General features: G+C 41.7%; 1 protein-coding gene across 2 annotated transcripts in view; it reads left to right on the top strand.

The window, feature by feature from the left end:
• Positions 1 to 24,734, top strand: part of TPR (translocated promoter region, nuclear basket protein) — a 33,582-nt gene that overhangs the window by 5,994 nt on the left and 2,854 nt on the right. Inside the window, exons 9-48 of one of the 2 annotated variants that reach the window (XM_031059173.1) lie at positions 400 to 487; positions 938 to 1,078; positions 1,855 to 1,946; positions 2,715 to 2,912; positions 3,412 to 3,519; positions 4,034 to 4,260; positions 5,308 to 5,471; positions 5,551 to 5,690; positions 5,781 to 5,929; positions 6,192 to 6,354; positions 6,613 to 6,747; positions 7,388 to 7,528; positions 7,687 to 7,855; positions 8,325 to 8,491; positions 8,713 to 8,865; positions 9,141 to 9,257; positions 9,913 to 10,116; positions 10,207 to 10,391; positions 10,583 to 10,730; positions 11,093 to 11,230; positions 11,842 to 11,973; positions 12,232 to 12,362; positions 12,718 to 12,928; positions 13,086 to 13,232; positions 13,610 to 13,808; positions 14,445 to 14,650; positions 15,155 to 15,216; positions 16,102 to 16,310; positions 16,615 to 16,887; positions 17,671 to 17,819; positions 18,626 to 18,709; positions 19,026 to 19,226; positions 19,553 to 19,684; positions 20,245 to 20,335; positions 20,777 to 20,964; positions 21,872 to 21,940; positions 22,515 to 22,624; positions 23,266 to 23,372; positions 24,048 to 24,143; positions 24,329 to 24,485. In XM_031059173.1, coding sequence (XP_030915033.1) covers positions 400 to 487; positions 938 to 1,078; positions 1,855 to 1,946; positions 2,715 to 2,912; positions 3,412 to 3,519; positions 4,034 to 4,260; positions 5,308 to 5,471; positions 5,551 to 5,690; positions 5,781 to 5,929; positions 6,192 to 6,354; positions 6,613 to 6,747; positions 7,388 to 7,528; positions 7,687 to 7,855; positions 8,325 to 8,491; positions 8,713 to 8,865; positions 9,141 to 9,257; positions 9,913 to 10,116; positions 10,207 to 10,391; positions 10,583 to 10,730; positions 11,093 to 11,230; positions 11,842 to 11,973; positions 12,232 to 12,362; positions 12,718 to 12,928; positions 13,086 to 13,232; positions 13,610 to 13,808; positions 14,445 to 14,650; positions 15,155 to 15,216; positions 16,102 to 16,310; positions 16,615 to 16,887; positions 17,671 to 17,819; positions 18,626 to 18,709; positions 19,026 to 19,226; positions 19,553 to 19,684; positions 20,245 to 20,335; positions 20,777 to 20,964; positions 21,872 to 21,940; positions 22,515 to 22,624; positions 23,266 to 23,372; positions 24,048 to 24,143; positions 24,329 to 24,485 — 5,981 coding nt within the window. Of the gene's footprint in view, positions 1 to 399; positions 488 to 937; positions 1,079 to 1,854; positions 1,947 to 2,714; positions 2,913 to 3,411; positions 3,520 to 4,033; positions 4,261 to 5,307; positions 5,472 to 5,550; positions 5,691 to 5,780; positions 5,930 to 6,191; positions 6,355 to 6,612; positions 6,748 to 7,387; positions 7,529 to 7,686; positions 7,856 to 8,324; positions 8,492 to 8,712; positions 8,866 to 9,140; positions 9,258 to 9,912; positions 10,117 to 10,206; positions 10,392 to 10,582; positions 10,731 to 11,092; positions 11,231 to 11,841; positions 11,974 to 12,231; positions 12,363 to 12,717; positions 12,929 to 13,085; positions 13,233 to 13,609; positions 13,809 to 14,444; positions 14,651 to 15,154; positions 15,217 to 16,101; positions 16,311 to 16,614; positions 16,888 to 17,670; positions 17,820 to 18,625; positions 18,710 to 19,022; positions 19,227 to 19,552; positions 19,685 to 20,244; positions 20,336 to 20,776; positions 20,965 to 21,871; positions 21,941 to 22,514; positions 22,625 to 23,265; positions 23,373 to 24,047; positions 24,144 to 24,328; positions 24,486 to 24,734 lie in introns of both variants that reach the window. The other variant, XM_031059172.1, reaches the window with a different exon arrangement.

Here is a 24,734-nt window from a genome sequence, read left to right as displayed (position 1 = left end):
TTGGGGCATCTCAAGCTGTAAGCAAAGAAACATAAACTGTTATATAATATGAGCCCCTAAAAATACTATTTTTTCAGACTGTTTGAAATAGAGTACTGAAAATTCCCAGTTTTCTTTAGTCAGAAGAAGGAAGGAGCCAGCAGCAGCTGTAAACAGCTAAAGGCCATAGATTGTATTGGGGATTGCCACATCAAATCAGTGTCTGATGCTTCTTACTCTCAAGCAGTTTGCATCAAAGTGAGACAATCCACATGGAAAGGACTGACCAGTTTGGGTGACTCGTTCAGCATTTTTTTGCAGAAAACTGTGGTTTCATGATTTGTGGTCAGTTTAAGCTTTCTTGTAAACATGGGGCTGCTGTTGCTGTGTACTAAAGGTGAGCTAAAATGCTTTCTTCAGAGTGCTGCTGATGACTCAGAGGCAAAGAGCAATGAGCTGACAGGAGCAGTGGAAGAGCTGCACAAGCTCCTGAAGGAAGCAGGGGAAGGTAAGCTGGCAAAGGGAAGAGAGCAGTTCGGCTCCTTGGAGTACCTTGATGCTCTGAAAAATGGGGTTTTTGTGTTCCTGAAAGGAATTCCATTGGGCTTTGGGGATTGTAACAAAAACTGTACCTGACTAGTTGAATTTACTGATGGTTAGGGAACTATTTTCAAATAGATCTGGAATTTTACTATGGATTTTGATAATTTTGCAAGATATGTCTTCACTTGAGCTTTTTAGTTTCTTTTCACTGCTAAGGACAGTTCATGTTTATGCCATTTTCTAAGCAAGGGTAATAGGCAGTGGTTCATGCTTTTCTCACACTGCTGAGTTTTCTTATCAGCATGAACTTCTGCAGATCATATAAAGTAAAATTTAAGGTACACAGCTGAATTCTGATACCTTTGAAATAAAAATCAATCACAACGCATAACTTGCTTGTCTGATTGAATTTTAGCTAATAAAGCAGCCCAGGAGCATTTGGCTGAGGTGGAGGAGTCAAAAGCCACCATGGAGAAGGAGCTGAGAGAGAAGATCAGTAAGCTGGAGAAGGAGCTGGAGAATGCCAATGATTTACTGTCAGCTACAAAGCGCAAAGGTGGGATCAGCTGGCACCTGAAACACAGAAACTCTTGGGCTTTTATGGTCTTTCAAGGATATTGCTGAATTTCTCTGAACCAGCTGCATTAATCTAATGTCATCTTTGATAATTTCTAATAATTCATTTTAGAAGGTGTTTCTCATATATATATCCTCATATATGTATATAAATATGCTCCCCTCAGCAGAAAGTGTGTTTCTGTCACAGATTTTTGTAGTTTTTTGTTAATCTGTTATCTTTTCAAATAAATGGAGGGAAAACTTTTCTTCAAGGCTGAATCAGCCTGCTTTTAGTGGTTTTCTGGAGAGGGAAGTGGAGATGATAAACTAGTCTTATTTTCCTCTTTAAAAAATAGGCAGCAGTGAACAAACCTCTTGTCCTTAAATTTCTCTTTAACATTAAATTTTGCTCAGTGTTCACTGTTTTAGCTCTGTCCTTTTTATTGTTTGCTTTATATCCATAGTTTCTAAAGGATAGAGAGCAGGAAGGAGCAGAGGCATGGAGTACATTTGCTCTATCTATGTGTTAATTTAATGAAAATAAACCAGTGCTCTGCTGCTCCAAACCTCTGACATTGTGCTAAAAAACCTGAGGTTAAGCTTTGCTCCAGCTATTTCAACTGCTCATGTTCTGAAATTATTTAAATTTTAGGAGTCCTAGTAGCAATAGCTTTTCAGCAATTCAAATAAAGCCGGTCAGATCTGATATCTAAGAGTATTCCTGGTGGGGATTATTGCAGCTTTTGGATGGTAATTGTGGGGTTGTGTCTCCAGGAGCCATCCTGTCTGAGGAGGAGCTGGCAGCCATGTCTCCCACTGCTGCAGCAGTGGCCAAAGTGGTCAAGCCTGGCATGAAGTTAACTGAGGTGAGTGAGCACAACCTCTCCAGCAGCAAAGCCCTTGGATGCCATCAGTGACACTGTGAGAACAGAAAGGTTCGGGCTTGGGGCACCTTTGGGTTTGGGGTCATGCCTGATGAAGGCAAGGAAGGGAAGTCTTACTTGAGGCAGACTTCTCTTGCTAAATTACTGAGATCTTTTTCAACATGCCTTACAGGTTTTCTTTAGTAGATCAAATTCAGAAGTAGGTGGGTTTTGTTAATATAAACTTACCTTCTATATGCATTTTTTGGCAGGAGCAGCCTTTTTTTGCTTACTTACATAATCTTTTAATCTGTACTGCTATGCTTTTGGCCTATACTTGCAAACAATTAACATAACAATAGAGCATACAGGTTCTAGGGGGTTTTACCCTTCTGTTTGTGCAATTTGTGTTGTTATTATTTGTTACTGATTGTTTTGTCCAGCCATTAAATTCCTTTATGCTGTGTTACTGGTTTTGATATTTCTTTTGTCTTATATTTGCTTAAAACTTACACTTCTTACACAGAATTCTTTTATTGCATACAGTTGCACTATACAATTTGCCATTTAAAAATTAATATGTGTAACTTCTTTGCTGTGATACGAGTCCTAGAACCCTATTTTAAAAGTCCAGCTTGTTTTTCTGAATTAACTAGTTCAGTTGTATAAAATTGCAGTACCCTAAGGTATGAACTGTATCATTACCAGTGCTTCTTTTTAAAGAGATCTGTACAAGCATATCAAAACCAACCCAAAACCTTTTTGTTGCAGCTGTACAATGCCTACGTAGAAACTCAGGATCAGTTGCATATGGAGAAGCTGGAGAATAGGAGAATCAATAAATATTTGGATGAAATAGTGCAGGAAGTCGAAGCCAAAGCCCCAATCTTAAAACGTCAGCGTGAAGAATTTGAGCGTTCCCAAAAAGCTGTTGCAAGTCTGTCTGCAAAGCTTGAACAAGCTATGAAGGTTGGTATAAAATAAAAGAGCATGTATAATTTTGGAAAACAAATTACCTTAAAGATCTTTAAACCTAATTGCTGTTGTAAGTGTATGAAATGGATCTTTCAGTCAACTTTTATTATGGGAAAAGATGTTTTGGACTTTGTGGCTTGTAATTTCTGGAACTGTACAAAGTATTTTACAGAACCAACGTATTTTGTAGTTTTTTATAGTGATGATTTACAGTCTCTGATTTTCTGAGGGTAGGTTCACTTTAAACAAAGTTTAGTGTTTATTTGGCATAAAATTGGACTTCAGTGCTCCCTTCCCATTGTTTTTAAAGCATGCACCAGTACATTACAAAAGAACGTGGCTTTTAATTCTGGAACACCTGGAGTTTAACCTTGGGCGTGTAACTTTAGGGAGAAGTTTGGTTCCCTAGGCATGTCTGCACATGCTGTTATCTCTCTGGAAAGGAATGTGTCCAGTTGAGCTGTGATGTTTACTCCTGTTGGTGTGCTTGCAGGAGATCCATCGCCTGCAGGACAGTGCTGACCAGGCCAACAAACATGCCTCCTTCTTTGAGAGGGAGAGCCAGAGACTGGAGGTGCGAGTGAAGGATCTCTCTCAGCAGGTACAGGAAACATTGCTGTGGTTAAATGTGCTGTTTGCAGTTGTATTTTCATGTGCTGCTGCATTTCAGGTGTTTACTTGGAGGTTGCATTCAGCCACAGTCATGGAGACTTTGGCTCTCCTAAGTACCTTAGTGACATAAAAGCTTCTCCTAAGGACAGCATGGTACTTCTGCTTTCAAAACTGGAATAAGTTTAGCTGGATAGAAGTGATGCTGCTTTAGGGTAATATTGTTAAGCATCTGACATGGAAAACTCATCTGTATAATTTCTTTGTTAGATTGGACTGTTCTGTGATCTCTTCACAGACCTGAACAGTTCATGTACTTTTGATTTGTTGCCTTTAGTCAAGCTATTTTTTCTGTCACATAATTATCTTACAAGGATCTATTGATTTTAATTGTTTGCACATTTTATGGAAAACCCCTTAATTTCCAAGTCCTTTATTCCTAACATGTTTTTCACAGCAAACTTTAGAGTCTGTGCAGGCCTTACACGAGCACTGTTCTCTTTCAGATCTGTGTGCTGTTAATGGAACTAGAAGAAGCCAGAGGCAACCACGTGATCCGCGATGAAGCAGTGAGCTCTGCTGACATCAGCAGCTCTTCTGAAGTGATCACTCAACATCTGGTGTCCTACAGAAATATCCAAGAGCTTCAGCAGCAGAATCAGCGTCTCCTGGTGGCTCTTCGGGAGCTGGGGGAGGCAAGAGAAAAAGAGGAGCAAGAAACAACATCATCTAAGTAGGTCACCTCTTCCTTTTCATTAACTTTGTACTAATTAGTAACAGGGATTAATTCAAGCATTTTTCAGTTTTTTACTTCTGATTGTTATTAACTGTGTGCACAGCTTTGTAACTCATAAAAGCACGTTCTTATTAAGCTAAAGGACCTTCAGGTTTCTATTAAAATGGCTTTATAGCTTTATATCTTATAATAGGTCCTGTCATCAAAACCTGAAGTAAAAATAATTGTCAGTCTTCTAGTGACTGATTTCACACAACAGAGCTGTTTTTCAAAAAGATAAGTTTTCATTCCTGTTAGCTGAACAAAAAACTGCATGTGTGCACTTTTTACATCACTACTGTAAAGGCCACAGGTGTGAATTCTGTGTGAAAGGTTCTTAGCCTGACTCTCTGCTCATGCTACTGACATTTCTGAAGTTATTCACATGAATAGAATTCTGCTGTTCAGGAAAGAGGCCTGCTTTCCTTTTCATCTGCAAATGGCAGCCCAAAGACCTGTCTCCTGGAAATTTGCAGGATTCTGTCATAGATTCACAGAATCATTAAGTTTGGGAAAGATGTCCAGGATCAAGTCCAAGCTATGCCCCAGATGTCACCAACCCAGAGCACTGAGTGCCACGTCCAGGCCTTCCTTGGACATCTCCAGGGATGGGGACTCCACCACCTCCCTGGGCAGCCCCTTCCAATGCTTAACAACCCCTTCTGTGAAAAAATTCTTCTTGGTGTCCAACTGGAGCATCCTCTGGCACAGTTGAGGCCATTCCCTCTCCTCCTGTCCCTGTCCCTGGGAGCACAGCCTGACCCCCCTGGCTGTCCCCTCCTGTCAGGAGTTGTGTAGAGCCACAAGGTCCCCCCTGAGCCTCCTTTTCTCCAGGCTGAGATCCTTTCCCAGTTCCCTCAGCCATTCCTGGTGCTCCAGACTCTTCCCAGCTCTGTTCCCTTTCCTGGACACTCTCCAGACCCTAACTATCCTTGTAGAAGGAAGGGGCCCAGAACACCTGGAGGTGCCTGTGTGTGATGTTGAAGGCTGTTGTTGTTGTTTCAGGATCTCTGAGCTGCAGAGCCAGCTGGATGAGGCTCTCAGTGAGCTGCAGCAGCTGCGGGAGCAGCGGCAGCACCAGCTGCAGCTCGTGGAGTCCATCATCCGCCAGCGGGACATGTTCCGCATCCTGCTCACCCAGACCACGGGGGCCATCATTCCTCTGCAAGGTACCCAGGCTGCAGGGGCTGGGTGATCTGCTGTGGCAAGCAGAAGTGTTGCTTTAAAACTCTCTTTACCTTCCTGTAGCTTCAGGTATGTTACCAGAGGAGATCTGTCTTACATCTACTCCAAAGCGCCCGAATTTACCTCAGTCCATGGCAACTCCTGCTCCAGTGTCTATGACTGAGTCCGTGGAGACTGTGGAGGCCAAGGCTGCTCTTAAGCAGGTACATTTTTCAGTAGACATTGCACAAAGCTGTCCCTGTTTATTTTTACTTGCTTTTGGTACTTGCTCACTTTTATGTCCTTTTCTGCAGTTACAAGAAGTTTTTGAGAACTATAAAAAAGAAAAGGCAGAGAATGACAAGCTTCTGAATGAACAGAATGAGAAGCTTCAGGAGCAGGTCACAGACTTGAGGTCACAAAATGCCAAGATATCCACACAGCTGGAATTTGCCTCCAAACGGTAATTCAGCTACATAATATCATTGCCTTACATGTTCTCTGGCTGCTTGATTTTGTTTGCTCACCTAAACATTGATGCTGTCTATTCTGTGTAAGAACATAAGGGAAATAGTGCAGGTGGGATCAAGAGCAGAAGCTGTACTTGAGTGAGGCACATTTGTGCAAACTGAAGCATAAAACCATGAAGCACACAGCAGTGTGCATGCCCCTGCTGAGTTGGACAGTGCACTGTGGCAGACTTGCTTTGCTGTGTTCCCTGGAAGGTACGAGATGCTGCAGGATAACGTGGAAGGCTATCGCCGGGAAATCACCTCCCTGCACGAGAGAACCCAGAAGCTCACAGCGACCACTCAGAAGCAGGAGCAGATCATTAACACCATGACTCAAGACCTGAGGGGAGCTAATGAAAAACTGGCAGTGGCAGAGGTCAGTAACAGTGTGTGGCACTGCAGGGTATTTCAGGGTAGTACAACAGTCTTCCTTATGATTGTCCTGAAATGTCTCAAGTGAAGAGTGGAGATGTAAGAACATTCCAAGGTGTTTCAGTTTGCAGGGAAAGCAGAACATCCAGTAGTTCTGTTCTTACTATTCTTGGCTTAATTCACACAGATTTTAAAATAATATTAAATTCAATGGAGGGATTGGGGATTGACAACAAAGTTTTTATAATTTTTTGTCTTAAAGGTGAGAGCAGAAAACTTGAAAAAAGAGAAGGATATCCTGAAGATGTCAGATGTGCGCCTGACTCAGCAACGTGACTCTCTGCTGGTTGAACAAAGAGGACAGAACTTGCTGCTCACCAATTTGAGAACAATTCAGGTATGTGGTGCTATTCTTATGCCCAGGTTGGGTTTGTCTGTCAGGCTTTTCAATAAATACCCATGAAAATCAAAGACTCAAAGGATTGGGTCTTGATGTGGATTTTTTTGTGGTTACAAATCAGCACAATATAAAATATTTCAGCAACTTGTTTCAGCAAGTTTGGGGTTCCTATCCTACATTATGATACTCTGTCATTTACCTGGGCAAAGTACTGAGAATTCTGAGTTCAGGAGAAGGATTTTCACGATCAAATGGAAATATACATGAAACAAAGTGAAAGGAAAAGATTTATAACGGCAGTACTTAGAATGTATTTAAGGATGCACATGTTATCATGTGACTGAATTCTGTTTCTCTAGTAGATCTTTTGGAGGTTTTTTAGTCCATGGCATTAGACTGTGTGGATAGTAGATATTCTTCTAATAATATTTATTGTACTAACATCATTAATGAAACCTTTCAAAGCTAAGTCAAACATTGTAAGCACTACTTTTCATCATTTTCTGTATCTACCTATTATTTAATTATTCTTGGGGTGGGAGAAGTGTTGTGACAACTTTGTATGAAGTGCTGCAGTAATTCAGAAGAAAATTATTGAGGTATGTTGTAAACAAAATGCATTGTGCTCTTTTTTCAGGGAATACTCGAAAGATCTGAGACAGAAACAAAGCAGAGACTCAATAATCAGATAGAAAAGCTTGAACGTGAGATATCTCAGCTGAAGAAGAAACTGGAAAGTGAGGTGGAACAAAGACATTCCCTCACCAAGAATCAAGAGGTGAGTGTAAATATGCTGCACTTGTTTGGAGGAAGATAAAGCCCCAGGTGCTTCTGCCAGAGTGCAGCATGTTTTTCTCCATGGCTGACATGTAGAGCCACAGTTGGTCTCTGTTCCATTTGGGAATAATTGCAAACTGAGGAGCCCTGTGCTTGCAGGTTCATATCCTGGACCTGAAGAGGCAGCTGGAGACGGAGACCAACCGTCACATCAACACAAAGGAGCTCCTGAAGAATGCCCAGAAGGAAAGTGCCATGCTGAAACAGCAGCTGAACAACACTGAGGCCCAGCTCACATCCCAGTCCTCACAAAGGCCTCTAGGGAAAGGTAAAATCTTCTGCAGTTAATTTCTCTTTATGCTAAGCATTGCCATCTGCAGAATGGTAAAATTCATAGTCCATGATAATTAGAATTGGGACAACAGTACACTAAATAATAAATCAGTTTGTTACTGCAATCACATATTCAGGCAGATGATAACTAGCATGATTTGTTAATGTACAATTCACATCCACATTCCCCTTTGACAAAGGGGAAAAATAATGCAAAACTTCTTAAAGGATTCCTTTTATTATTTGAAGGAGATTAAATGTATTAGGCTACATAGTTTTAAATAGTCAACAAAGTTTATTATAAGCCTTTATTTTGGTGAGGGCTTACAATTTTATTTAGAGAAGCTTTGTAAAAATAATTGTTTTTATCATGTTATTATCCAAAAATTACTTCAGTTTTCACGAGAACAATGGTTTTAAGACTAAGTTAAACTTCAGTTAATGAATGTGTTCTAACATTGCAGGTCAGCCTAGTACAAGTGAAGATGTGGATGATCTTGTAAGTCGTCTGAGACAAGCTGAGGAGCAAGTCAATGACCTAAGAGAAAGGCTCAAGACTAGTTCCAGTAACGTGGAACAGTACAGGGCCATGGTTCTTAGCCTGGAGGAATCCCTCAATAAGGAAAAACAAGTAAGTAGTTAATTATTTGTTTTTATTTACTTTGTTTTTTAGAGCAAAAATTCACTGCTGCTTGTGATTTTCCGTTTTTTCAGTGTTGTTGTTCTAAATTACATGCTGAGAATACCTATTCTGGCTTTAAATTGTTAACAAAATTGTTAACAAAGTTTTGTGTCAGAATAATGTATTTAAACTGGATAAAAAAATGGATCTCATGTTGGATTTTAATGAAGGTGACAGAGGAAGTTCGTACAACAGTTGAAGCTCGTCTGAAGGAGTCTTCAGAATATCAGGCCCAGCTGGAAAAGAAGTTGATGGAGTCAGAAAAAGAGAAACAAGAACTGCAGGAGGAGAAGCGTAAAGCTGTGGAGAACATGGAGCAGCAGGTATGCACTGACCCTCCCTGAGAGTCCCCAGGAATGGGCTGTCACAAAGCTGCCTCAGCTTCACTTGGGTTTCACACTATAGCAGTGCCCTGAACCAGTCTTTTAGAGTGTACACAGAGTGCCTGAATTTGTGAGAGATTTCTTTAATTTATAAGTAATAAAATAATCACCATTATGAGTGACTGTGTTCAGCGCTCTGCAGATATTTTGCCACTCAGTCCTCTCAGTCCTGGGTTTGTTCTTACTTTGTGTTTGTTGTTCGCCTGTCACTGCAGCTTTCAGAACTGAAGAAGAGTCTGTCAGCTGTGCAGTCAGAAGTTCAGGAAGCTCTTCAGAGAGCCAGCACAGCTCTGAATAATGAACAACAGGCCAGGAGGGACTGCCAGGAGCAAGTAAGTTAGTGGTGTTTGCCTATTTTAGCCAGGGTCAACAGAATTCCTGTTAGCTTTCAGTTGAATTCAAAACTAAACTTGTTACTCAGGGACTGCTGGAGGCGGGAAAAATGCTGGGAGAGCACATTTTCTATTTTGGGAGCAGCTGCTTATTGAATGCAATAGATTTCTGTTTCTAAGGTCTGTTTCATTATGTAAAAAGATTGGCTTGGGAATGTAATTAACAGATTTTAATGAATTGCTGCCTTCATGCCCTGAGGAGGGGGCTGAAAATGCTCCCAACAAGACAATGGGGAAAGTATTTTTCTAACCTAATAGATAATTGTCATCTTTTACGACTGTGGGGCAATGTGATATTTAGCAGCGGCTGGTAAGATTGTCTTGTTATCAACTGTTTTTTAAAGGGAATTTACTTTTCTGCAGATAAGAATTCCAGCAGCACTAATTGGTTTCAAGGATATCAAAAAACTTTTGGCTGTTTAATCCAACACCAAATGTAGTAGATGGGCATTTCCATGTTTCCTGTGCTTGAGAATAGCAGGGATTTTGGGCAGTGATTTTCTTCTTGCTTTGTGGTAATTTGATTTTGTCTCTTTGTACACATCAAACACACAAAATAAGGGTAGGAGAGTTCATTTATTCTGGTTTTGTGCAGGCAATGATGGCTTCTGAAGCTCAGAACAAATATGAGCGGGAGTTGATGCTTCATGCTGCTGATGTGGAGGCACTGCAGGCCATCAAAGAGCAAGTTGCCAAGAATGCAGCAGTGAGGCAGCAGCTGGAGGAGGCTGCTCAGAAAGCAGAGTCTGAGCTCTTGGAATCCAAAGCCTCCTGGGAAGAGAGAGAGAGAATGATCAAGGTGTGATGGGCTTTGTTATTTCAGTGGGTTTTTTTCAGTTAACAGAAATTCAGCCACCGAAATCAGACTCAATGAATGATTTTGTTGTAGGATGAAGCTTCAAAACTTGCATCCCGCTGTGAGGATCTGGAGAAACAAAATCGATTATTACATGAGCAGCTGGAGAGCATGAGCAATAAGATGGTGACCTCCATGAAAGAAGCCATCCCAACTGCAGCAAATGTTTCTCTTAGTGAGGAAGGCAAATCCCAGGAACAAATCTTGGAAATTCTTAGGTAACCTTAGCTCTGGGTTCCATCTCATGGGGGTTATAAATTAGATTTGAACTTAAATAATTCTGCATTACTTTATACTTGAAGGATAATGTTAAAAAATCCAAGTGCTTTTTTGCTGATTGGGGGGGGGGTGGTTATACTACTTGAGAACATTTTCCTGGTGTGAAGTGGTGTTGAACTCCTCCCTGCAGGTTTATCCGTCGGGAGAAGGAGATTGCAGAGACGAGGTTCGAGGTGGCGCAGGTGGAGAGCCTGCGGTACCGCCAGAGAGTGGAGCACCTGGAGAGGGAGCTCCAGGAGCTGCAGGACAGCCTCAACGCTGAGAGGGAGAAGGTGCAGGTAAGGCTGGGGGTTAATGCTTGTGATTTCAGTGAGTACGGGGCTGTTCTGGGGCTGCCTGTGCCCAAAAATGAATTTTTGAAAAATTTTGTTTTGTTTTTTTTTTTTAACTGGGATTGCTTATAACCAAATGAAGTATCTTGTTCCAGGTCTTGTGAGAGTGTGTGACAATCCCAAAAATCTCGTAATTAGGGAAAATAAAGATAATTTTTTTTTCCCATCTCCTGCTTCCCCATGTCTTGAAAGTACATGTGAAATAATGAATGCCATGATAGCTTTCCAAGGTGGTGTTATACCATATACGGGTGGAGTATATGTGCATGCGCAAGCAAAACAAATGATTGGGTTGACTCTTTCCACAGGTAACAGCAAAAACCATTGCCCAGCATGAAGAATTAATGAAGAAAACTGAGACCATGAACATACTCATAGAAACCAACAAGATGTTAAGGGAAGAGAAGGAGAGGCTGGAGCAAGAGCTGCAGCAGATACAAGCAAAGGTTAGTACTGAGCTTCACATAAACCTTTCAGATATTCAGTGTAGAGTTAAATGTTGGGATATACCATTGCTAATTCCAGTAAATATGTGATTTAAATTATTCCTTTAAGTCATACACTAATGAGGAAACTTTACATTTCCAATTTTAAAAGACTTTGGTCCATCTGCAGTATTGGAAAGCTTGAAGTTCAGTTCCATTTAGATGAACCTGAAAGTCAGTGTTTATCCTTAGCTAGAAGTATGCCAGGAGCAGGGATATTATCAGCAATTACATTAAAATGGCACAAGAATGTATATAAAGCAGACCACAGCTTTATTAAGAATTTAAAAGGGAGATACTGCTTGTTTTAATGGTAGCCAGTGTATTGGATTTTAACATTAATAATCTCTCCTGTACCAAAGTACAGAGTGAGCATCTAAGACTGGGAAGTTGCACCAATATTTTTTTTCTCTGTAGGATCATCCTCTACTGCTGTCCTTGTCCTTTTCTCTTCCTCCAGCTGGCCACTGGAAGGCAGAGAGTTAGGAAAGAAGCTCTGTCATGACTTTTTCCTGAGGGATTCCTTCAGTCTCCTGAGGTGCGGAGTGTAACCTCTTACTGTGCTTTCTCAGGTACGCAAGCTTGAGGCAGACATCCTGCCCCTGCAAGAGTCCAATGCTGAGCTCAGTGAGAAGAGTGGGATGCTGCAGGCAGAGAAAAAGCTCTTGGAAGAGGATGTTAAACGCTGGAAAGCCAGAACTCAGGTGAGGAAATTCCTCCTTTCAAAGAACATAATGTGGAAAAAAGGCCCACCAGTCAAACAACTAAAAAAAGTGCTAAATTTTCTTACGAAGAATAAAAAACTAAGAAATATGTTTGAATTATAAAGCATTGTTCATGCAGCTTCAAAGTTGGCTATTCCATATCAAAATGCAAAAGCAGTGGCTCTAATTCAAAGAGATTTTCTGGCTATAACTGTGTAATTATTTTACAAAAATGCCCCTCTTTTCTTCCCCTTCCAGCACTTACTGAGCCAGCAGAAGGACACTGATCTCGAAGAGTATCGAAAGCTGCTCTCTGAGAAGGAGGCAAATGCCAAGCGTGTCCAACAGATGAGTGAAGAAACAGGCAGGCTTAAAGCAGAAGTTGCCAGGTGTGGTATTGGTCAATTTGTAAAAGGTTTGGTGCAAAGCAAAATATTCTAATTATAGCTGTATCTGGAAGTGTCATTTCCTAAGTGTCTCTGTGTAAGTGTGAAAGTTTTGGTATTCTTTCTGTGGCTTGATAACAAGCAGGTAAGGTGAAGTGAGAGTTGTTTTGCAAGCTGTCTATTAGCTGAAATTATTCCAAAATAATGTATTTTAGAATAATTTTTATTCTCTATTGCAAAATCCTAGAAAACATAATCCACTGCAGATAATGTGATGTTACATAAATAAGGGATATTGAAATGTATATATGTTTTCAAGCATCTCATTTGCATCTCCCTCTGATCTCTTGTCATTTAGAACTAACGCATCCTTGACTACAAGCCAGAATCTTGTTCAGAGCCTGAAGGATGAAGTAACTAAAATAAGAACAGAAAAGGACACTTTGCAGAAAGAACTGGATGCTAAAGTGGCTGACATACAGGAAAAAGTGAAAACTATAACACAGGTCAAGAAAATTGGTCGCAGGTACAAGACCCAGTATGAGGAGCTGAAAGCACAGCATGATAAGGTAGGTAGAACTGAAATGGAGCATTTCTTAGTGTTCCTGGGGTTTGCCGAGAACTTTTAAACTAATCACTTGGCACTAATCACAAAAGCATCTTGTGAAAGTAATAATGTTGGATCAGGTAGTCCCCTTCAGCCTTGTACCCCTTGATGCCTTTCAGATGGTTGCTGAATCGTCAACTCTGCCTTTGGCAGAACCACAAGAAGACCAAGTTTCTGCCCAAGAAGTACAAGAGCTAAAAGACACTCTCAGTCAAGCTGAAGTGAAGACGAAGAATTTGGAGACTCAGGTTGAAAGTTTACAAAAGGTAAGAACAGTGAGTAATTTCAGAGTACTGTTCTCCACTGCAGTCCTGAGTGTGTAACAGTGAAGAATGGGAGGATGTTTTGATGTCTGTTACAGAAATATGAGAAGTGACCAATTGTGCCTCTATTTTCTTGGGAAGGAGGGATCTTAAGTCTGGTGTAAATCTTAGTGTGTCTCACATTATTTCCTGGAATAAGTGGGAAAGAGAATGCTGTTCTCCAGCTCTTGCATTCAGAGAGGACTGAACTCCTGTTGTTGATAAGAAGCCTTTTAACCTTAATCCAGTGGCCAGCTAATACCAGCTCCTTGGAACTTGGGCCCTATATTTGCCAAAGTAGTTGGTTGTGGCCAACAATTGCAATCTTTCTCCCTCTCTAGACAATAACAGAAAAGGAAACTGAAGTTAGAAATCTTCAGGAGCAGATAATGCAGCTACAGGCAGAACTGGCCCGTTTCCATCAAGATCTGCAAGAGAAGACTACACAGGAAGAGCAGCTCAGGCAACAGATTACGGAGAAGGAGGAGAAAACAAGGAAGACCTTGCTTGCAGCCAAGCAGAAAATTGCACAGTTAGCTGGTATTGTAATTCTTTCTTTCTGTTCTTAGAGATTTTTGATTATTTCTGTGGAAAAACTTTTAGACAGGATGCTTGAAAAATATGGCCTGCTTCATATTTTACTGAAAAATATTTTCTAGACTAAATGCTACAGGGATTGTTCTAAAGTTTAAAATTTAATTCCTCCAGGGGATAGTATAAGTACATAAGTAGCTGCACACTAGACGTAGAAAAAGTTTTACTTACTTTTGGCCAGCCAACATGATTACATTTTTGATCCTTCCGTTGATTAGAGCAGATTGGCCCTACTAACAACTTGGGTAATCTCCCCTTCCCTAAATGCAGAGTTGCAAAACACATTGTCTCCTCTGTTTTTAAATGTCACCAAGAGGAATGATGGTGTAAGAGCTTGCTGGAAACATCTTGTACTTTTGGGACTACATCTGTAAGTTTTTATTTATTATTTATTACATATTTTTTTATCTCAGTTTCTTTTTATTTAATTGCAATTGAAAAGAAAAATGGCCATATTGCCTCCCAGATCTCCTTTTATAGCTTAACTTTTTTAGGATTTCAGGATACTTCAGTGACCAGGTAAAACACCCAGGTGTTCAGTATGCAGATTCAGCAAGGCTGGACCTTTTCCTGTTCCGCCAGGTACAAAAGAGCAGCTCACAAAGGAGAATGAGGAGTGGAAGCAGAAGAGCAGCTCCCTGGAGGAGCAGAAGACGGAGCTGGAGGTGCGGATGAGCGCCCTGAAGTCCCAGTACGAGGGGCGGATCTGCCGCCTGGAGAGGGAGCTCCGGGAGCAGCAGGAGCGGCACCACGAGCAGCGGGACGAGCCCCCAGAGTCCACAAACAAGGTACAGCATGTGCACAATCCTGCCAGGCAGCCCTGGCACAGCAGCCAGGCCACCACTGCCCAGCCTGGACTCAGGTGCCACCATGCCCGGCTCTTGGAAATCCGCAGGTTGGCCTCAGTAAGGGTTCAGAACTTAATTTAAATTTCCTGCCCTAATCAGAGTTCCCAGCCCCGACAAGCAGGCAGTTCTGCCATTCACTGTGAATCAGTCAAGGAGCTGTTCGTGCTCTGCCCTCTATTTTTGTATTTTACTCATGCATTCAGTATAATGGGTTCATGTCTCAAAGCTTCAGAAAATACCCGAGCAGTTACCAAATTGTTTTCCAGCCTTGGTATGGCTGGTATGATTTGGTTCAGGGAATTTGCCATATTACAGAGTCTGCCCAGGTAATACCCAACAAGCATTTCTTTCACAGACTTGTTAGCGAAGTGCTGAAGTGTTTTCCATCTTGCTTTCTCTGTTTCATGTGTACCTGACATGATATTTCTGGTTTTTACCTAATAGGTCCCAGAACAGCAGAGGCAAATCTCACTCAAATCTACTCCAGCTTCAGGTGAAAGAGGAATGTGAGTTCAAGGGGTTTGCAGAGCTTCTGTGGTTGATACTTCTTGGGTTTATCATTATGTAGTTGCTCTTCTTTTTAGCAAACCACTGGCTAATAATAATTTTTCTTAAACAACTGCAAAGATAGATACTGACTGAAATAATGTGTTCCTCCTGTTTTCTCAGCTATGTCTAATCAATAGGGCTTTCAAGCTGCAAGCTGGCATATTAGCCACCAGGAAGATGGCATCTGGGAAACATAGAAAGTTTTTAAAAATTGTTTTCAGACTTCAAGGTTTTTGAAGTTGTGTAATTTTGATTGTTAATTTTAACCTTTTTGGTTTTGGGAAGGATCTGCCTTGTGAAAGAATGAGAAATGGAATGAACAGATAACTCTCAAAGATAAAATAGTCATTTGCCTAAGCCCTGAAATGGGAAATATTGCTGTACTACTGAGCTGGGATAACAAACTTCGTCTCAGCTATTATGAAATGCATCCCTTAGACAGCAAGACTTTCAAAAATGTCTCTTAAAATTTGGCTGCCCCTTGTCTCAGCCAAGAGATGATGTCACTCTGTATTGAGTGAATCAGTTTTGATGTAAGATGTGTTACTCACTGTAATAAAGTTCCAGCACAGCCAACGGTACAAACATTTTGATCTGTTACTAGATTTCCACTTGATTATCTTGGAAGAAACCTGTCAGTTCTCCAAGCTGGATAAAATGTTATTGATGGCGTATTGTGTCTCTCATTTTCAGCTATAAAAAGACAATTCCTTGGGCTGTTGTCAGGCTTTTAAATTTAAAAGCTTTTAAAAAACAGTGTTTCTGACTATGAAAATATACTTGTTTGTTATTTTTAAAGTCTGCTTTCTGTACCATGATGAAACCAATCTCCTGTTTTTCAGTGCCAGCACTTCAGATCCTCCAACAGCAAACATTAAACCAACTCCTGTTGTGTCAACTCCCAGTAAAGTGACTGCTGCTGCAATGGCTGGAAATAAGTCTACTCCAAGGGCCAGCATCCGTCCCATGGTGACTCCTGCCACAGTCACCAATCCCACCACTACCCCCACAGCCACAGTTATGCCAACAACACAGGTGGAGACTCAGGAAGGTGAGCTTTTTAGTGTAGTATAAGGATCCTCAGTACTCAGAAGTGCTGCCTTTGCCTTGAAAGTTTGGTGACAGTCAGTTTGGAGGGGCCACAGACAGTGTCACTGTCCCTGCATCTCTTGGAGTGTTGCACTTCCATGACCATTCTACTTGCAGCAAAGTTCATGGTTCCTCAGCTGGAGATGTGCATAACATGAATTCATTTGCAGAACACTGAATGTGCTTGTTCAGGGCATCCTGAGAGGGACAATGTGAGCTGTGCTGGATGAATGAAGACCCTGACTGTGCTGCTGTTTGCCTTGCAGCCATGCAGTCGGAAGGACCCGTGGAGCACGTCCCGGTGTTCGGCAGTGCCAGCGGCTCCGTGCGCTCCACCAGCCCCAACGTGCAGACATCCCTGCCCCAGCCCATCCTGACTGTGCAGCAGCAGACCCAGGCCACTGCCTTTGTGCAGCCCACCCAGCAAAGCCACGCTCAGATCGAGCCTGCAGCTCAGGAGCCTGCCCCTGCCATCGTGGAGGTGGTGCAGAGCTCCCAGATTGAGAGGCCCTCCACCTCCACAGCCGTGTTTGGCACAGGTTGGTGTCATTTTGTAGGCCTGCCTTGCTCAATAGTTCCTTGTAGGTAGCTCCAGTTGGACCCTTGGCCAGCCAGGCTTCACTTCAGTTGGGGCCTTTTTCCCCCTCCCTTAGTTTACTGTACATTTTAAGAACTTCTAAAGTTAGGCTTCCTTCTTGAGCTGTCAGAAATGGTGCCTCTGAAATGCTGTTGGCATTGCATTGCTTGAAGTAGAAAGAAAATAAAACTTTGTGTTTGTCTTTTTCAGAGCAGCTTTGGAGTTTAATACATTAACCCTTGCTGGCTCTGTTTCCATGGCACTATGAGCAAGGTTATATTTAGGAGCCATGAGTAAGCTACTTAAGCTTGAATTTAAAATATAGGAAGTGCTCTAATGCTACACACTGTAATACACTCTTGCACATCTGTTTGTCCTATACTGTGTAAATAGATCACTTATTCCCCAAAAATACATTTTTGCAGACTGTTGGAGTTCTCTTTTTCCAGCTGATACTCTCTTAAAAATTTTGAGTGTACTTGTCCAAAGCAAAGATGTTGGAAGAAATTTTTGGGTTGTACACTGGGGCTTATACTTAGGGTCAGTTAAGTTCTGAATAAAGGCCTGAGAGCTTAAGACTTATAACTAAAGTGGTTGATGTTTTCCTGGCCTAGGAGACAGCTCAGTGCAATTCTGATTGTTATTCAGTGCAGAAGTGGAGGTGATCATCAGAGGAAAATATCAAAATTTTTGATTTCTGGTTTACACATGTGTTGTTCTGAAAATAACTGGGAGGTCTTTGCAGTTTCAGCTACCCCCAGTTCCTCGCTGTCTAAACGCTCCCGAGAGGAAGAGGAGGACAACACTGTGGAGAACTCAGACCAGATCTCTGAGGAAACAGTGGATGCACCTACTTCAAAGAAACTGAGAATCATGCAGAGAGTTGGGCCTGAGGTTTGCACAAACATAAAGTGCTACTACTTAATCTTTGTAGGATTTGAATGGGAAGAAAAATTATGTTACTTCAGAGCAAATCAGTGAATTCTTAATTGACTTTCTAAGCTGTTGGGGAGGAAACAATTATATTTGGGTATCTAAAAAGGCAGAGGTTAAAACAGTTAGAATGAATGATGTAAATCTTAACCTGTAGCATGGGAGAGAGAGTGCCATATCCTGGAATTGAGGAAGAAGAAGTTCAAACATCTTTCAGTGTGGTTCAGAAGGTCTTTATCTACAGTAATTTTAGATAAAAATAAAGGGTATTTAGGAGATGGAAAGCAAAGATGAGTTGCTGGAAGAGCCTACAGAAGATGCATATGAATGTTGGTGTGAGGGATTTGGGATGTGCTGTGAAAAAGGGATAAAATTGATGAGACAGAACCTCACAGTGTTAAGGAAGCCGAAGATATTTTATTAACCCTGTACCAGAGGGATATTCAGAAGGGAAAAAGGGCAGGATTGTGTAAGAACATTATCCTATAAGGATCTGGAAGGCTGGAGGTAGAATGGGAAGCTTTGGTGGTTTGGTTTTAGTCCTGAAAAGACTGAGGTATGCTGAGGTCTAGTGGACTGGGGAACTTGTATTTCTCCAGGGCAGGGAAGTGAGATTTTTGATAAAAGCATTGCTAAGGAAGCCAGAGAAAAGGTTGCCCATAATCTTTGTAGCAAAAGATAATTTTTATTGAAGTGAAGAACAAGAATCTCAACCATGTTTACGGCTAATGATAGGTTTTAAGTGAGAAAAATGTTTGTTTTCCCAGGAGGAGGTGACAGCCGAAGAGAGCACTGATGGAGAGGTGGAGGCACAAACATACAATCAAGACTCACAAGACTCCATTGGAGAAGTAAGCATATTTGAAGAGCAAAAGTCTTCAGCAGAAATAGCCATCTGCCCCCCAAACTCTCAGTATATTTAGAAGTGAAATCTCAAATGGAATCCTGCAGGTTTCCCATGGAAACCACTTTAAATGTTTTAAAGTTTAGACTTGAACTGCTCAGTCACTGACAGTCACCTGTCACATTCTCTTTTGTCCTCTCCTCTGGTCAGTTTTTAAGGAACAGCAGTAGCTGTCCTGTAAGCATCAGAGTGTGGTTCTCTTGCTGTTGGTGATGGTGCAGTGAACTTTGTTTGTTCTGGTGATTGCCTTTGCTCTTTGGCAGGGTGTGACACAGGGGGAGTATGCGGCCATGGAGGACAGCGAGGAGACTTCCCAGTCTATCCCTATAGACCTGGGGTCCCTTCAGTCAGACCAACAAAACACTTCTTCATCTCAGGATGGCCAGTCCAAGAGAGATGATGTGATTGTAATTGATAGTGATGATGAAGATGATGATGATGAAGAAAATGAAGGGGAGCAGGAAGTATGTATATCATGGAATTCCTTTATGATATTGTCTTTCATGAGATGCAAAACTAATTTAATCAAAATATTTTTGACTGAGTAATTGGTCTGTATTTTTGTTGCCTGAACTTGCAGTGTTTTAAAGCTACCTGCTAATTCACCTTGAATTTTTCTTTTACCTTCCTTTATCTGAACCCTCAGGCTTTTCCATCTTCTTTCCTACCCTTGACCTGTTGAAGAGGGAGAGAGGGAGTGTCTGGGTGGGTGTTGATCTGTGCACCACATCCAGCCTATTCCACTCCCCTTTCTGCATTTCCCTAAGGCTCTTTTCTTGTCTCATCACAGGATTATGATGATGAGGAAGAGGATGATGAGGATGATGATGAAGACACAGGGATGGGAGATGAAGGTGATGACAGCAATGAAGGAACTGGTAGTGCTGATGGCAATGATGGATATGAAGCAGATGATGCTGAGGTGAGATTTGTACCTTTCTTTTATAGCCTGATAAATTTCTTGCAACAAATCAGTGCTGTAATACTCACTGTTTTGTTGAAAGAAATTTACCAATACTCATTCACAAATGTGACTGCTTGGAAGAGAAAATCCTGGTATGAATTCATCCCCAAAAGTTGAGGGATGATACTGGGTCATGGTAATTTTTTACAACTGGTGTTTTCACAAGAAAAATCAACTAGGAATCTTTAAGAGGGCTGAATGAAAATACAAAGTACAGGAGCCAGCAGCAAATACTGTGGTTGCAAAACTGGCGAGGCTTTTGAAGAGCTGGATATTTCACTATCTGTTGTTATTAAATGATAGTGGCTACATTATTCAGGTTTATATATGCACAGGTACTCAAAACTCCTGAAATCTCATACAGTTGAATATATTTACCTAATGCTGTAGATACAAAAATATTTTAAGATTGTCATATATTTGACTTTTTTTACTTTCTGAATACTTTTGTACTGCTTTTATATTCTCTTTACAACCTATAATTTGTTTAGTCATACTCTATTTATGTGGGATTTTAGGGTGCTGATGGTACAGATCCTGGAACAGAGACTGAAGAGAGCATGGGAGGAGCTGAAAGCAACCAGAGGGCAGCAGATTCCCAAAACAGTGGTACAGTTATTCCATGTTTCTTCACAGTCTGTGTAGGTAGAGGGAGGGAAATGTAGAAGCTATTTTTCATGTGTTAAAATCTGCACTTAAAAGTAAAAATATCAGTGAAATACTAAAGGCCATTTCAATGTGCAGTGTGGATTCTTTTGAAATTATCTTTTCTGGATTTGTTCTAAATTCCTTTGAAAATCCTGCAAGCTCTGGTTGCTGTGGAAACTTAATGGCTCACTGGATTAATCAGCACCTGAATAATTAACACTTTGTTTCAGTGCTGGAGTTGTAGCTGGCACAAGTCCTCTTCAAGTGATTTTACATAACAACACTGGGCTGTCCCCAGGCTTGCAAGGGAAAAATGAGTTAATTGGTGGCAGAATTGCAAGATTTGCCTTCATGCATTCAACTTGGTTCCTAAGGTTTTCCCCGTGTGTGTTTGTGTTGTAGGAGAGGGGAGCACGAGCGCTGCAGAGTCCACGTTTGCCCACGAGAGCCTGCGGGAGCAGCAGCCGTCGTCGGCATCGTCCGAGCGCCAGGGCCCGCGGCCCCCGCAGTCCCCAAGGAGGCCCCCGCACCCCCTGCCCCCACGGCTCACCATCCACGCCCCTCCCCAGGAGCTGGGGCCCCCGGTGCAGGTACAAACCAGCTCCAGTGCCTCAGGAGACTTGGGAAAAAAATTGCTGTATGGTTTCTTATCAATGTAATTCATTGGGAAAAATGTTGCCAGTTGTTCAACATGATGGAAATGGTAGGTGAACAAAGGGGTTTAGTCATCCTGCAGATGATCCTGCTGGACAGGGAATGTACAAATCCATCCCCAGTGTCTTACTGCTTTTTATCTTGGAATTCTTATTATATTATACCAGTGCTGTGTCAGTCAGTGGCTGATGATGCTTCCACTCAAAAAGCTTTTCTTAGCCAGGTTGTAGCTCAGATTTGAAGGGTTTCTATGAGTTGCCCCAATGTAGATGGGGCAAAGGAATGCTGCCATTTATTTTCCAAGTTAAATGTTTCACAGTCAATGCCTGACCCACAATTATGCTTCTTGAAGACCTGTAGATTTTGTAAATTAAAACATCACAACAGGAATTCTTCAAAAATACCCTGACTGAAATGATCTTTTACCATTAACTTGTGCTGAGGCATCACAATATTTTTGTGTGCAAATTTTCTGTATTCAGTAGAGACTTGAGTAAAAGATTACTGTCACTTGCCCAGAATATACACATTGTACCCCCAGAGAGTGCTGGGGCACTGAACAGGCTCCCCAGGGAATGAGCACAGCCCCAAGGCTGTCAGAGCTCCAAGAGTGTTTGGACAATGCTCTCTGGCTCTTCCTGGGTTTCTTGGGTCTGTCCTTCATGCAGGAATTGGACTTGATGATCCTCGTGGGTCCCTTCCAGCTCAGGATATTCTATGATTCCATAATGATTGCCATACTTACTCATCTAGCTGCTATCCTTGGCTCTGACTGAACACTTGTATGTTGTTAGAATTCCAGGACCACATTCACACAATTTCCCCCTTTTCTTTCCCATAAAGAGAATCCAGATGACTCGGAGACAGTCGGTGGGGCGAGGGCTTCAGCTGACCCCTGGGATAGGTGGAATGGTGAGTGGATCAGAGTCTACTACTAATGCCCTGCTTTGAGGGAACATTCCTGACTCTTGGGGTTACTTTGGTTTCTAAAGAAACCTGTCTTCTGATTTCAAGGGGGGATGGTCTCTGTAGTCTTGCAGAAAATATCCTACTCCTGTTAATTCTTGTATTAATGGAAGGCAAAGATTAGAAAACTCCCAGGAAACAAAAGGCTTCAAAAGAGGCTCAATTGGTTTTGTCTAAGGTGATTTTATTTACTTATTTTTAGAGTCAGTCAGTGGCTGCGTTGCTGGAAAAAACAATACTAAGTTCAGCCTCATCCTAAAGGAATAAGACTAATTTATGCTGTCTCCATCAGCTAATTTTGAACCCTTTATTCAGCTGTATTTGGCAGAACAAATGCAGGTTCAGTGAGAGAAAAGAGACTAAGTATCTGTGAGACCAAAGGCATCAGCTTTAGATGTCTGAAATCAAACAAGAATTTTGTTAGAGCTAAATCTGTCTTTGTTTTGCTGGACTGTGTGGAAAAATCAACCTTTAACTCAGCTGGTATAAACTGGAAATACATTGTAGGCTCTCATATCAGTCTCTTTTTTTCCAGCAGCAGCACTTCTTTGATGATGAGGACAGAACAGTTCCAAGCACACCAACTCTTGTAGTTCCACATCGTACAGATGGATTTGCAGAAGCCATTCAGTAAGTAGATGTGAAAAGAAAAAGGGGAAAAAAAGGCTTTTCTCTATTCTTTATTCTATTTCTTTCTATTTTTTAGTGAAATGAAAATAAATTTAAATTAAACAAACTTGTGATTGAAGTAACATGGTAGGTAGTAGGATAGATAACTGCACGTGCAGATAAGTAATTATTGTTAGAATTGTATGTCATATAACTGATCAGCAAATTAGGAAGTGAATATTTTCCAGAGTATTGTAACCTGGTGATTTAAGAAGAGATTAAACAAACAAAAAAGTTCTATCATAGTTCCTTCCTTGTTCTTCCTCCCTCCCTATTAATATTGCCAATGAAAGTAGGAAAAGTTGCTTCCATTTCTGTTTTCAGGATGTTCTGGACATGTCCAGCAATCCACTTAAAATTGTGAGGGTCCATAGAATGGATAAGTAAAGAATATTCTCTTCAGGACTGTTGTACTGATTTTGAATGCATTCCTAACAATTTGAGAGCTAATTGCTGTTTATTTAGCAGTAGCTCAGCTGATTTTTATGGTCACTATTAGTTTATTTTGTCTCATGCTTGATTTGTTCTCCTGGTCAGAAAGTTCTCCCCCCTGCCCTGATCTTTGGGGAAGTTGCAGAATTCCTCAAGTCTCTATTTTCCAGTTCTCCCCAGGTAGCTGGAGTTCCTCGGTTCAGATTTGGGCCCCCTGAAGATATGCCACAAACCAGCTCCAGTCACTCTGATCTTGGGCAGCTGGCATCACAAGGAGGTAAAGCACTTCTGGGCTCTCTTTTCTGTGGGTCTTTGAGTGAAGAAGAGAGAATTCAGTCAACAAAACACAATTCTTCACACAACACTTCAGGAAATTGTTGAAGTGTAGAAACCTGCAACTCTTAAATAATTGTTGTCAAGGAGAGAATAACAGAAATTGAGAAGGTGTTATCTTCAAGCTGCTACATTTATAGTTGTGTTGGGATTTTGAAATTGAATGAAATATTGAAGGAATGGTTTTTAACTTCAATTTTACTATTGGTTGTAGCTTCTCTGTGGTGAAACAATAGGGGAAAACATCAAATGCAAAGAAATCTTTGGGCTATATCCTCATTTGCTCAGAGATGGCCAGGCTGTTGTGTTTGTTGTTGGTCTGAATCACTCCCTTTCCTGCTGTTGGCAGGGGACACAGGCTGTTCTCTGAAAAAATCTCACAGCAAAATAATGGCATAATACAAGGATGAAAGTTAAGAAAACAAGCAGTAATATTTTCATGAAGGTTTTGCCTTCCAATAAATTATGGTCAGCTCTGGCAGTAAGTCAAAACAAAATAACAAAAATCTGCCTAAATACAAGTGACTGGATTTTATCAAATAGCCAGAGGGAAGACATTGGTTAATCCTTTTTATAGCTGCTCATTTGGATGGATTGTCACTGGAACTTTGTATTGCAGGTTTAGGGATGTATGAAACCCCACTGTTCCTTGCCCACGAGGAGGAATCAGGGGGTCGTAGCGTCCCCACAACACCATTACAAGTGGCAGCACCAGGTAAGTGGCAGAGGTGCAAGGAATTTTGCAGAGGTGCAGGTGCTTTTGCAGAGGGAAGCTGGGAATGATTCCCCGTGGTCGGTGCAGTGCTGCTGCTCCTCAGGAGCGCTGGGCAGCCTGTCCCCGAGCTGCCTGTGCTGTCACAGGCTCTATGGGCAGGGCCTCAGGGTGTCTGTGCTCCCCAGTGACAGTGTTCACAGAGAGTGCCTCGGCCGATGCCTCGGAGCACGCGTCCCAGTCCGTGCCCATGGTCACCACCTCCACCGGCAGCCTGTCCACCACCACCGAGCCCGGCGCTGGCGACGACGCCGACGAGGTCTTCGCAGAGGCAGAGTCTGAGGGGTAAAGCACCGCTGCTGCTTTGGCTCACTAGCACTGCTGATATGTTCATTATCACCCAGGGGCAGCCCAGACAGCGCTTTGTAGTGCTGTGAGGCAGGACAATCTGTGTCTTCATCCAAAACCAGTGGTTTTCTGCTGATCTCCTTGGGGTTTAACAGAGTTAATATAAAAGTCACCAAAAAAAATTATTTTTTAAGAATGCAGAGCACTCTGCAGTAGTCAAATACTGATGTTAAAGGCATGGGTTGA

Source organism: Geospiza fortis, unplaced genomic scaffold, assembly GCF_000277835.1.
Source record: "Geospiza fortis unplaced genomic scaffold, GeoFor_1.0 scaffold229, whole genome shotgun sequence".
NCBI lineage: Eukaryota > Metazoa > Chordata > Aves > Passeriformes > Thraupidae > Geospiza > Geospiza fortis.
The sequence above is the reverse complement of the archived record's forward strand: the minus strand, read 5'-3'. Positions and strand labels throughout refer to the sequence as shown.